This window comes from Anabrus simplex, chromosome 2, assembly GCF_040414725.1.
Source record: "Anabrus simplex isolate iqAnaSimp1 chromosome 2, ASM4041472v1, whole genome shotgun sequence".
Taxonomy (NCBI): Eukaryota; Metazoa; Arthropoda; class Insecta; order Orthoptera; family Tettigoniidae; genus Anabrus; species Anabrus simplex.
This window is the reverse complement of record NC_090266.1, coordinates 79,696,089-79,710,778: the sequence shown is the minus strand read 5'-3', so window position 1 is coordinate 79,710,778 and position 14,690 is coordinate 79,696,089. Positions and strand designations below refer to the sequence as shown.

General features: G+C 37.2%; 1 protein-coding gene across 2 annotated transcripts in view; it reads right to left on the bottom strand.

Moving 5' to 3' along the window:
- LOC136864914 (proline-rich protein PRCC) overlaps positions 1-14,690 on the bottom strand; it is a 161,281-nt gene that overhangs the window by 25,487 nt on the left and 121,104 nt on the right. Inside the window, exon 5 of one of the 2 annotated variants that reach the window (XM_067142327.2) lies at positions 13,618-13,723. The exons of the other annotated variant lie outside the window; for it this stretch is intronic. Coding sequence (XP_066998428.2) covers positions 13,637-13,723 — 87 coding nt within the window. The 3' untranslated portion in view covers positions 13,618-13,636. The remainder of the gene's footprint in view (positions 1-13,617; positions 13,724-14,690) is intronic. 2 annotated transcript variants of the gene reach the window in all.

The following is a 14,690-nucleotide window of genomic DNA, read 5'->3' as shown; positions in this document are numbered from 1 at the left end:
ACCACTATCTGATCTGTAGTGAACTAAGTTTCTCTAGGCCTAGGATAGAGAAAGTGAAATCTGTCTGCAAACGGATAAGGGTAGAAAATCTCCAGGACGAGGAAATTAGACAGAAGTTGTTGTTGTACAAGCTTACAGAGAAAGACATGAAGGCATTAGGATCACCAAACCTACTTGATCGGAATGAAATCAGGAAAATCGCTCACACACGCAGTTTCGAGGAAGAAGAGAAGACTATACACAACATACATGGTCAGAGCAACGAAAGCAGATCCAATCATTGCACATGAAGGAATACTGGGCCAACAGGCAGACTAGAAAGTGTTGATTTCGCGTGGTCCTAAGCGACCCATTCGTGAAGTAAAAGAAGAAGGACCAACCGTATTTGTATTATTCTGTCACTAAATTACTAAAATAGACTCCAAATCTAGCGACTAATCTCTAAAATCGACGAGACTGATGTGAACATGAACATAGCACGTGAGAATGAGAGTTTGACAATCGATATATGCGTCGTGATATACAAGTTTCAACAAACATTACAAATTAGCGCCCATTTCTCACATTAATTATCGCCGATATTTCATTTGAAAGTGGCCAATGAGCGAAGGACTTCCTGCCACTGGCGCACAAAGCTTAAATGGCGGGATTTGAAAAGAAATGTTTGAAGTTCATTAAAAAAAAAGATAACATTGGGAGAAATAATAGAATAATCGGGCAGCAGGAAAAATTGTCGAAAATCGGGAGTCTCCTGCCTAAATTGGGAAAGTTGGCAGGTATGTAATGCATATAACACTATAACATACCTGTTAAAAAATACACACTATTAAACATAGAATGTTCACAAGAACATCCTCAGATTCTATCAAATCACTTTAGATTATGTATTTATATATGAACAATATCGTTTACGTTGCATAAACTTGTCCGTGACTGAGAGTTAGTGATGCTATGAACAAGTAGTAAGAAGTAATGATTGTAGTAGTCTTTAACTGTCACCTTATGAACTTACAGAAAGGTTCCTGTACATATCTAAGTTGGCGATCAACTGTCCGTCACCTTCAGCAACTGCATCCGGGTGCAGTCACAGTTGCTTACCAATACAATTTGCTTTACGTCACACCGACACACAGACTTTATGGCGATGATGGGATGGGAAAGGGCCAGGAGTGGGAAGGAAGCTGCCGTGGCCTTAATGAAGTTGCAGCCCCAGCATTTGCTTGATGTACAAATGGGAAACCACAAGAAGCCATCTTAGGGCTGCCGACAGTGGAGCTTGAACCCACTATCTCCCGAATGCAAGCTGGTAGCTACGTGATCCAAATCGTGCGGCCGCTTGCTTGGTTCAGTTCTTACCTACACTTCGAGAATTCACTAACTGGTGACTGTATTAGCTGAGTAGTTCTTGGATTAGTTGTGGAATCTTGAAGAGGAATGGAATGTGAACCTTTCTTAGAAGGGTGGCAGTGCATATGCAAGGAAATAACTTGCTGGACAGTAATGCTACGGTAATAGTTTGCATTTTCCGTACCGATAACCCAGGGGGAGATATTTGTTATTTCATAGATATATAGACAGATTTATCATCAAGAGGTTATTTGCCCAATTATAGACGATTCAATAAAACACTACATACAACAAATACACCTTAAATAAATACACTAATTTCCTAAAATAACAACCAAGTTTAAACAAAACTTAAGAGACGTTTATATACACACATTTACAACACCTCAAATAAATAAATATTGAGGTGGAGTGGTCTAATAGGCCATAGGAAACCAATTTAAGTGATGTTTCTTATACTTATGGTGTTGATATTCATAGGACTAATAAGACTACTGACCAGTATAGCGATTTAGCAAATCTGATTCTTTTAGCCACGACAATACTAAAAAAAAAAAAAGAGAAAAAAAGCAGTAGAAGCATTCAACTAAGGTGCTGGATTAAGGTAAATTATAGTAAAGCAATTTTTTTGTCAAATCTGTGCAAAAGAGGTTCCATGCAAAAAAGGTTTCAGCCTGCGTAACATTCTAATACCAGAACTCACAAAGATGCCAAAGCTAGTGGGTACCAGTAAGAAGAAACAAAATTTACTGAATGGCCATCTTCTCCAGGACAGGATGAGTTTACAGCTAATCTATGCCACAACATGAGTATAGCAAACATTCTAAAGAATAAAATGATAATAATAACAATAATAATATTGGCTTTATGTCCCACTAACTTCTCTTTTACGGTTTTCGGAGATGCCGAGGTGTCGGGATTTAGTCTCACATGAGTTCTTTCACGTTCCAGTAAATCTACCGACATGAGGCTGATGTATTTGAGCACCTTCAAATACCACTGGACTAAGCCAAGATCGAACCTGCCAAGTTGGGGTCAGAAGGCCAGCATCTCAACCATCTGAGCCACTCAGCCCGGCAGGAATAAAATGAACCACCCTCATTTTTGTGGTTTTCTGGAAAACTACTGCAACCAAACTATGCCTGAAGAATCCATATTTAAGATAAGTGTTTTAATTTGGTGGCTGAAGAAATGTGAGGAGAGTTGCACAAAACTGGTCTGAGAGCTGTAGAAGAGGATGAATGAATGTATGCAGCAGGGATGTAGCAAATATGTTAGCCAGGAAATTGTGTGGAGATGAACCAGATTCACCATACCTCATCTTGTCTAACTGTCAGAAAGGGCATCATTCTATGACAGCTCGCTCTGTCCATGATTTGTTACACTTGCCGTAGCCTTCAGGTGGCCATGAATACCAGTTTCAGGTACTTGCAACAGATGTCCAATTGTCAAAATGAATATTGGAATAAGATAAAATTCGTCAATTGTTGCTAGATACATGCTGAAAGCTGCCACATCGCTTCAAGTTCTTTAACCCGATTTGATTAATTTACAGTTCATAACGTATAACATTGAGAGCCATCATGGCTCCGACGGTAGCACGCCGGCCTCTCACCACTGGGTTCCGTGGTTCAAATCCTGGTCACTCCACATGAGATTTGTGCTGGACAAAGTGGAAGCAGGACAGGTTTTTCTCCATGTACTCCGGTTTTCCCTGTCATCATTCATTTCACTTATGCAAATCTTGATGATACACTCCAACTTTACAACACAAATAACCTGTCTTTATTAAAACAACATTAAAATTCGATACGTGCTTCGTCCTTTATCAGGACATCTTCGTTGAAAAATAAATCTACAGACTTAAAAATTGTAACAAGGATATTGAACAGATTAGGTATAAAAACATTAACGATGATTGCGTCCAGCTAAGATGCAACGTATGAAATGCCATGTCATAACAATACTTAAATACCAGAATTTAAAATAGCACAGATAAAAATCTTAGGTGAGCCTCTGTGTGATGAATGAATATTTGATGAACTCGTTGACGGCTGTGTAATTGTCTGTAATGTGCACAGACTCTTGCAAGCCTTGGTTGCTTTGTATGCAAATGTACAAGGAGGTGGAATATTTGATTTGAACTGCATAAGTTGTTTTAAGGGTTGAGCCACAGTAAATAAATTGGCCTAAAAATAGAAATAATCTATAAACGAAAAATAAAATAAATTGGCTAACTAGTCTTAAGTAATGTAATGGCAAATCCGGCTACTCACGACCTGCCCTGTCTGAATCGGACTGGCTCACCTCGAGCTCCAGCGCTAACTAAGTACTGTGCTGGGAAGTCGTTTGGAAAGGTGAGCTAAGGAAGAGCAGCTGTGGAGAGGCTGACACAGCGTGCGGGTGAGAGAGTGTGTTGACCTAGGCTTGAGGAATTTAACAATAATTTCTTCAATAAGAATGTATAACTCCTCTGAGATGTCATTTAAATTGTGAGAGGAATAACATTTCTGATCCAAATTTATACAAGTACTTCAAAGATATTAACTTTTTTTACTCAAACATAAAATCCGAAGGTCTTACTCCAAAGAGGTGAATGAATGATTAAAATTAACGATGTGGGAACTCATGGCTAAAATTCTATTATATTTTAACATGTTAGTGTTCTTTTATCTATTAGCAAAGTTGCATCCAGTCTGCCCAAATAACTTGCTGGACATTGATTACAATTCCTTTTGTATTGTTCACAAACTGTTTCTTGATCTAAAATTTTTTTCGAAAGATTACTTATCTATTTCTTTTGAAACGACTAAAAAATTTGCATCTGTGTAGGACGTTCTCCTTCTAGAGCTTTCTGATGATGATCCAGATCTTCAAACCAAATTCCGCGAGGATGAGGACGGACACGAGGACGGCGATTACAAATATGAATCTGTGGTGGAAGAAGAAGAGGATAGTGAAGTGGATCAGTCAGTAGATTCAGGAGCAGGTGAACCTGACAACAGTGGAGATGATTTAAGATTTTTTATGGCAAAGACATAGACACAATCTGGTGTAGGAAACTGGTTACTGATGCATGCAAAAGTAGGTCCAAAAATATAATAAAAACTTCTCCCAGTCCAAAATGAGTTCCAAGGGATAATAGAACTAAACTTGATGCATTTCTAAAATTCCTTGATTGTGATTTCATTGACAACATTGTTTCATGAACTAATATTTTTATTGAGAAATTGCATTCCTTCATCAAATTTGTGTGTGAGAGAGAGACTGCAATGATAAAATGAGAACAGAAGTAATGACTCTTTCTGGGATTTTACTCCTGATCGGAGTGGAAAAAGACAGATACACTTACGCTGAAGAACTATGGAAAGTAGACAGCACTAGTATGTCTATCCTAAGCTGTCTTCAGTCTCAGGCCGTTTTGTTTGTTCATGCGAGCACTTCGATTTGATAATATGCACACTCATCAAGAATGACAACAATGTGATAAGTGAATGAATGGCGTATAGCTTTTAGTGCCGGGAGTGTCCGAGGACAAGTTCGAATCGCCAGATGCAGGTCTTTCAATTTGACAACCGTAGGCGACCTGCGCGTCGTGATGAGGATGAAATGATGATGAAGATGACAAATACACCCAGCCCCAGTGCCAGCGAAATTAACCAATTAAGGTTAAAATTCCTGACTCTGCCGGGAATCGAACCCGGGACCCCTGTGGCCAAACGCCAGCACGCTAACCATTTAGCCATGGAGCCGGACAATGTGATAAGTTAGCAGCTATTAGGGAATAGCATACAAGCTTCCTGAATAATTGTCAGTAGAATTATTCACAAAGTGAGTTTGTCACTGTGGATGAAATGCTTGTATGATTTCGAGGGTGCTGGGATTTCGTGCAGTATATGCCAAACAAACCGGCCAAACATGGCATAAAATAACAGTATATGCCGTGCGTGACAGCAAATCATATTACACATTACATCCTTTGCACTTCTTCCTCTGCGGTGATTTCTTCTTTTTGGATCTGCCACGGTTGCCCTATAATAAAATATACTCACCACAGATGTCTCCTCTCTCCAGGAGTGGTCTTGCTCACTAGACTGTCATGTGGTGCGATAGGAGGATACGAGGCTATTAGGCTAATCTATTCTACTGAAATAAAAGAAACACTGGCCCAGACTGAGGTATAAATGTCTTTTATTTATAAAAGAAAATGACTAATAAAACGAATAAATAATGAAAAAAGATTTGGAATTCAAATAAAAATATAAATCTGATTGAAGAACGTGTGTAACAAGTGTAACCGTCATCAACTCAAAGTAAACATACAAAGAAACAACTGTTTTCATCCTTCAAATCAACTACACTGATTTAATTATGGAGGCTCAAAATTAAGTGTCATCACTAATTAATTCCATGAATATAATCAATTAAACACATTTTTCTCTAGTTAACTACATCATTTCTAAACAATCAGGACACTAAAATATTCTCTGCTTGTGCAGCTGAATGATCATTCACTAACATGAACCTTGATTATAAATTAATGACTGAAACTGGATAACTAAAAGATTAGAATTATTCATTACCAATTACAAAGTAGTGGTGTTCACATGTGCAAATACTATAACTCAGAACATTCTACAGTCTTTAGGATTCACTGCTCCCCTTTACAATTTTCATCTAAATTAAATTACAGTGATTTTTACATAGACTTAGTGGCCTCTCATGGCTGAATGTCACCGCCTGACACTTCAAAAATTACAGTACATCATAAAGTTAATCACCACTGTGTAAAACCATGAGGATAGGTCAATCACCTCAAGTTTAATTGGGTATCTAGTCAACTGAACAGCCATCATTTACATTTACATGACATGCGCTGATCATATTTGGTCTCATAAGGACCCAAAATACTTGAACAGATCAAAAAAATACATAACACACATTTGTAATTTCAAGAACAACCTTGTCTGAATTTACAAATGAGAAAATTTATAACTGTTGAGTGCACTATTCAGCGATGTTTATAATTATGTTTGCTGTTATTATGTAAACAAGAAGTGAATCTAAAATGCTGTCTAGTTAAATTGACGCGAGCTGTCATGTACTCGACATTATACAAAATACAGCAGAAAATTTCCCATCTTAATAAAAGAAAATCTATCTACATATATTAACCGCAGTCAATCACCACCTATGCTAAATAAAATTAAACAAAGGGAAACACTGCTGAAATAAAAGGACATCTACGCTGATATCCTAAATTAATTTATATACACACCGGTTCACGCACTTGGTTATTTACGGTACAAAAATACTGAACAGTTAATTTACTGATTTCTACGACGCATGTTGATTTCAATGTCTATGGATTTATCATTGAAATCAGCATCGACCATGACCTTGATGTGGATTATTCATGGCCGAATCCTGACATACAACAAATTAAATGAACTCTCATAAAAGAATCGAGTATAATTATCAATTCAAAACATGACGCACGAAAACCTCTTGGATGACGTTGACATAAAATCAAAATATAGTTATATCTGCTACATCCTCTCCCTTACGAAAATTCCTGATGAAAACCATTTGATATTACTTTCGTTAAAATGATCTTAGCTCAACTGCAAGGGTCAGCGAGCCTTCTATAAACGTTACATAAGTACATGACCGATGGTTGATTGCATGGGTTTTTCTTTCATAACTAGGTCCTTTTATCACTGTAGTGAGCACTTTATTACTTCATTATTTCTCCTTTTATGTTTATTTATATCATCGTGGACCTCAAATGATACAAATGTTCCTGAGCATACAGATTATTGCTCCTTTATTTCTTACACACCGGGTGAGTTGGCCGTGTGGTCAGGAGCGCGCAGCTTTGAGCTCGCATCCGGAAGATAGTGGGTGCGAACCCCACAGTCGGCAGCTCTGAAGATGGTTTTCAGTGGTTTCCCATTTTCATACCAGGCAAATGCTGGGGCTGTACCTTAATTAAGGCCACGGCCGATTCCTTCGGCCTTTCATATCCCATCGTTGCAATAAGATCTATCTATGTCGGTACGACGTAAAGCAACTAGCAAAAAAAAAATTTTACACAGAGCTTCGCGCATATCTTATACTCTTAATATTTCTATCACTTCTCTCTCAGCTTATCTGCTGGCATAAAAAATATCTCTCTCTTTACTCTCAGGATAAATTTAAAATAAATGCTCGTAATTCCCCATCATAATGGGCCAATCAATGTTCAACAACCTTCCACAACTAACTCATCGCTTTCAACACAGCAACAATGGCTTTTTACTTTTTTAAAAAAAATCTCAACTGGTTTCCAGGACTTACACTATTAACGATACTGCAAAATATGTAAAAAAGAACGTTTAAAAAATCATAACTAGCGGGGATAGCTTATCATGAAGACTATAAGTATAAATTGACCTATTCAATACAATATATCAAGTAAATGATATTACATAAGTCTTGGGACTAGTTTCAGCCACTTAGTGGCCATCTTCAGCCAAATAAAGTTAAACAGATTATGTGATAACTAAACGCATGTATAACAAAGACAAGACAATATTACATATAATAACAAAATTTATAGTTATGATGTTCTTCTCATGATGTCTTAAAGTTCACTTAGGACCTCAGGCTAAGAAGTAAATCTGGAAACGATAGCCAGAATTAGGAATGAATAAACATACAGAAAGGAAATTTAAAAGGAGAAAAATTAGTTATGAGACTCACCTCTAATGTCTGATGGAGAACAAGCACCGACTTGCTGGAAGAAGCAGGCAGGCCATGTAACAAAGGAGTAAGTAGGGAGAGGAGGGGGGAGGGAAAGGGAAGGTGAAGGAGGGGAGGGGTATCTAAGGTGGGGCTGAAGGATGTGGAAAGAAAGATTGTTGCCGAGAGGGGAATTTAAAGAGATTATAAAAGAAAGAATTATTTTTATCTGAGACATGATTACTAAAGATAGGAATTAAAAGGTTAAATAAAATCCTTGATTTCTCTGAAATTTCATTTAGATTGGCGTTAGGATTGAAAAACTGTTCCAGATGGATAAAACAATTTTCTGTAATACCGAGCAGGGGGCCTTTTTGTATAACTTTGAGAATTTTCATGTCTTGTTCCCTACCCACTCCTTTGTTACATGGCCTGCCTGCTTCCTCCAGTAAGTCAGTGCTTGTTCTCCATCAGACATTAGAGGTGAGTCTCATAAATCATTTTTCTCCTTTTAAATTTATTTTCTGTATGTTTAATCATTCCTAATTCTGGCTATCATTTCCAGATTTACTTCTTTGCCTGAGGTCCTAAGTGAACTTTAAGGCATCATATCATGACAAGACCATAACCATAAAGTTTGTTATTGTATGTAATTTAATGTTATAATTATTCCTGCAACATTGTCTTTGTCTGTTATACGTATGTTTTAGTTACCACATAATCTGTTTAATTTTATTTGGCTGAAGGTGGCCACTAAGTGGCTGATACTAGTCCCAAGACTTATGTAATATAATTTACTTGATATATTGTCTCGTCAATTTATTCTTATATAATTTACTTGATATATTGTCTCGTCAATTTATTCTTATAATTGCACTTCAAACTTGAACAAAATTGAAATTTATAGCTTATAATTATCATGAAGACTGTCAAAACCGCCATAAACACTGTGGTGTCGCGGGTGCGAACTGCATTGCACATGTGGATTTGGCCCCGTTTTACAGCTGGATGCCCTTCGTGATGCCACCCCTATACGGAGGGATGTAACCACTATTGGGTGTTTCTGTGGTGGTTGGTAGTGTAGTATGTTGTCTGAAAATGAAGAAGAGAGTGTTGGGACAGACACAAACACCCAGTCCCTGAGCCAGAAGAATTAATCAGAAGCGATTAAAATCTCCGACCCGGCCGGGAATCGAACCCGGGACCCTCTGAACCGAAGGCCAATACGCTGACCATTCAGCCAACAAGCCGCACCATAAACATTTCTCTCCACAAAATTATTATTATTACTGTTATTATTAATAATCTCTTACTCAAACATATTTATTCCGACATTGCATATGACGGTTACAGGCAACTAACGTTCCTGATCCTTGTTTATCCACGTTTTATAATAATTTAAATCAATAATTAAGTTTACTTAATTATTTACCTTTACACGTGATTCTTCTTATGATTATTATTATTATTCCGTGAGAATGAAAATTCACTGATCTTACTGTAATTGAAGATATTATAAAAAGAAAATAACTTTTTCTCCCTGAAATATACGTTTAACTCTGTACCGTACTGAAATTCAAGTCACCGCTGGCCTACTTGTTGACCTCAAATTAAATAACATCGTGCGTGAATGGAAAAAACTCTTTACAAGGTGATTACTGCGATATTATCACTACATGACTAACACTGAATGCAAATTATGCTACTGACATTTACCTTCGACAAACTCGCATCTTAAACAAAAGTATTATTTACATTATTAGAATAAGCAACATCTTGGATTTTAGTTCACTTACTCATTTGAAGATTGCCGGGCATGTCATCTGAAGTCCCTCCGGCTGTCTGAACAGCTTGCTTTTAGCCCATGGCGACTGAGACACGGGACGTCGTCGTAAAACCGCCGGATCCACACAGGATTAGCATCTTCAAGTACACTTCGTCACACACATGAAACTTGATCTCGACAAACTAACTCACTAATTACACAATTTATCTTATACTAGAATATCACTTTCGGTTATCAATAATTGACTCTACACTCGGGCATTAATACTGCTTCTACGATGAAATTACTGTTGGACACACTCCTTCGTAACTTCCTAATCAGCTGGGCTCTGAAATACTTTCCCCAAAGTAGTGGTCAGTTATATCGGATTAGTTCCGCCCCCTTCCCACAAGGTCGCTTAATATTTGTTTATATTTGAAGGTCGGTCACCCTGCTATTCTCGGAATTTGAACTGGCCTAAGTGAGCTGCTCGGTGACTGCACACACTCTTATCCTGGCAGCTACCTGTCCCACGACAAAATAACTATGACAAAGTGTCTGTTCCGTTAACCACTGCCTGTCCACTTTCCTCATGATCTACCTGGGTTATCTTTACATCAGGCGTACTGAATATGAATAAGTTGCTATCGCGCTTGCCAATGATATACCTTATATGGAAAGATGTGGAATTACTAATATGTTGGAGTTAGAGTGTTTATTTTCCCACTGGAAACTATTATTCTGAATGAATTATTTAACTCATTATGTCCTGATACTCTGATGGTCTGAAGATAGTTGTCAGCATGACTGATTTAAAATTAATGTTGCTAATCATTGTTTCTAGTTTGACACAGAAAAAGTTTTGAAGTAACTCACTCACTCAGGGGTGACACGTAACAAGGCCGAACTGACATTGAGAACTGAGCATACACTGAGAATGAGTGCGGGGATGGGTCTCCTATATAGTTGTGAGGATACCACGGGGCTCTCCTTCCTAACCGCAGGGGGTTCATACAATTAGTATTCCTTCACTGTGAAGGTGGATCTTCCGGGCAGAATTAATTTTTATTTCACACACCGCATATTTTCACCACAGGTATTCTTGAATTCACAATATTCGTGCTTACTCACTGACGAACTATACCTTGGAAATCGATTGTAGAGTGCTTAATTAATTTACCGGCATGGACAGCACTATCTTCCCTTGGGAATGCACTGTTCGGTGTATTTCGGCAACACATGGTTCACAGTGCAGCATACTGCCTTACAGCTATGCACTTTCACAAATATAATTGTAAAACATATAATTAATAACAGAAATTGAACAGAAAATATGACATTTTATCCTGCTGTCTGGAGCACACTGTTTCTTCTGTAACTTTATCGACACATCTAAGATTTACTGAATTATCTCAGGCGCTGGTTTCAAACTAGTAATTTTGAGCATTGTGACTGGCTTAACTTTGCCTGTAGGGTTTCTGACTTTCTTCTGCATGGACGAAACCACCGGTGAAAAGGGGTGTCTGGTATCGCTCCATCCCTCATTTCAAATTTTCTTTCCTTGTCTACTGTTTTGCCTTTGTCCAGCGACTGGGAGTGCTTCTATTGCTCTCGACATCCAGTTTCCCATGAGAACATAATAACAGAAATGGTAGCCTGTCGATATCTCAATTTTATTTGAGGGATCTCAACAAGTGCTGTTCGTTTGACAGCTTCCTGCCACGTGCCTTAAAGTTGACTACCAGGATTAAGACTTCCGTCCCAAAATTTTGAGGTACAAATGCCGAACTTGGAGTGAATTTCGCTGCGATGGCTATGTTTCCAACTAGATATTGATTAAAATTATCACCCAATTTATATCAATTCGGGAAAAGGGTGCAATATATATAATTTTGGGCTGTACTGCAGAATTCAGAAACCAAGTCCTTTTGTAACATCATAAACGATTTCACATTGCAAACAGATTGACTGTTTCGATACAAGTACAAAATTTGCACTGAAACGTTGCCACCGATAACTAGTACTCCAGTTAAGAGTTGGCAACATATCTTCATGAAAATGGACTCACAATTTCACATTTTTCCAAAAAATATGCATTTAAGTGATATTTTGTACGAGCCACACTCCATGCAGCACGCACCCGTCCGTGTAATTTCTCCAAGCGTGCCCACCAGAGGGTTAACAAACACGCAATTCATTTTCTTGTAATTATGTTAATTTAAAAATACATACTGTCTGAAGGAAGAAGTATTGCACTCGTATATTTTTGCACTGTATATTGCATACCACCAGAATTTTGCATTTTTAAACATTATATTCTGTTATTAAATATGTAGTTGAAATTATGAATTAATTTGGATCACATTTTTACATCCTTTTGCCAGTTTTAGGTCCCTTTATTGGATATTTTTAGGTCTTTTTTAGGCAATTTATAGGTCTTCAACTTCTGAGCCCTAGTAATCAGGTTCCCACAGGCAAATGGAGTTATAAGATATCGGTTCTGGTCTCAATGGACAAATAATAGGTGTTCAACTGGCTTGCATATTTCCCCAATGATAACAAACAGAAGTCAAGGTCAACTTTATTTACGTACGTACATACAGACTATTCAGTAAATCTTTCATGAAGTTTTTCAAAAATAAAATAAAAATTAGAGTAGTTTCTTGGTGTCCGGATTATAAGACAGGCTTTCTTTCTTTTTAGTTCATAGTGGAGTGAAAAGCTACCATACTGATAAGAGACTGTTTGAGGAAAGGTAGTCCTAGACGGAAGAAGCCGCAATATTTTAGTGTATTATTATTTATAAATTTCATTTTCCGTATTGACAGATTCAAAGTATAGATAAGAAAAGTGTGTGTAGTATTGATTGGTGGAAAAACACTTTTCTTATCTATATTTTAGTGTAGACGTAAACTTTCAGTTGGAAGATTTTAGTAGTTTTTAAGTGGAAGAGACACTTATTGTAAGAAAACTTGATTATACGTAGTTTTGAATGCTTGAGTTAATACACAAGGCTGGTATTTTAATATGATTGTAAGTAGAAGATTGTAGTTTAGAGTTCATTGATTGACACATATTAGATTTTAATTTGGAGGTGTTTAGTATACACCTTTTAACATGTTATAAGAGGACATGTCAATAGATTGATTGGTGTTTAATATAATGTAATAAGTAGGTCCAAGAAGATATTTGGTAGTTTATGAACGTAAAATGTTCTTGAAACATGTAGGGTGTGTAATGTTGAAATAAATAATTAATTAAGAAATGTAAAGTATTGACAGGGCTGAGTTGAAGTATAACAGTGATTTTCATTACTGAATAAACTGCTACAGTGTGACCTCAGAGTTGTTTCCAGAGATCAGAACCAACCTCCATAGTGTCTCAAGGTCAACCACATTGTTTGGATTTAATTATCAAGATTACTAGAGAAGATACATTACTCTAATTCACAGACACAGACAACCTCAAATGCATGTTTGTAAAGACCCCTGATAGCACATGATCTTCAAAACAGATATTAACTCTATAGCACTCTGAGAGAGGATGAGAGGAGGGTTGGACAGCATCATTCTACATTCATTTCTAGTCTATTTTAGCTGCTCGGGAGTACTTAATACCTGAATATTAACTTGCAACATCTCTGCTGAAGCCTGTATATTTTACTAAACATACTGTATTTTGTAAATGAAAATAAATTAATGAGTAATGAATTTTATAACAAAACATTTTTTTAAATGGGGTGCATTTGTAGTGTTATGTCAGTAAACATATCAACAACTCACCAAAAGCAATCCTGTAATTTCAAAACCCGTACTTCGACTGAGTCTGCTTTCTTGACATCCTGTTCTGTGACCACTGGTTTTTTAGTTCCAGCTCCTTTTCCTTCGCCTGCAAGAAATATTTATCTCAGTTCATCATTCTGTACAGAAGCATACACCACAAGGTGCAACTCTTAAGAACTACACAGCAAGCATATGAATGACTGGTAAATTTCACTACATATTCTTATACCCTCTTGAGGCACAGACGTTACTTCCAGCAAACCTTTCACTATCATACGTTCAGTTTAAGCTTTTGCAGTCTGTTGAGCTAAAAGTATGGTTTTTTCCAGGTCTAACTGTGTCGCTGATCTATCCACACTTCCTGTCGATTTTGGCTCCCTGAGAAGACTGATCCTCTTGCATCAAGTAGGAGTATATCTGCTGCCTTGATAAAGTATACTGTGATTTATTCAAAATATTTGCAAGTGGTTCATAATTTACAAAGAACAACAGGAATTCAACCCAGACAAAGAATGAAATCAGATATCATTACACAATTCTACACCAGAATTGATGGTCCAATGGTCATAAAGTTTAGCTTCTGCATGAAGGGGCCCCCCCCCTACTACGCTCTTACATATCAGAATATAGGATGACCTCCCCTTGGAATAGGTGTGTGTCATGTACAATCAACAGTACTGGACATCACATTCTTCACTGGCCCCTTTATCTAATACTCACATAATAAATCTTACATGAAATATTACTGTACTTCTGATAGCCTAAGAGCAAAACCGTAAGCTACATAGTGCAGTAAACTTTTATTACAAGGATACAGAATTATACCACAGTAGATGAAAAAGCCATCATTAATATCCCACAGTGCATCAACAGCACAATTCAAGATGAATGAACTGTCACAATAAAAATAAGAAATAACTAAGTCAAACAGTCACAAATAAGAACCGGACAACTTAAAACAAAAATGAATGTTTCAATATCAAGACTTCTCTTCTAACAAACAAAACCAGAACAGCAACAGCGCTTCTAGTTTAAATTACTCTGATGCATCCAACTTCTTGTTCTATTCGCGA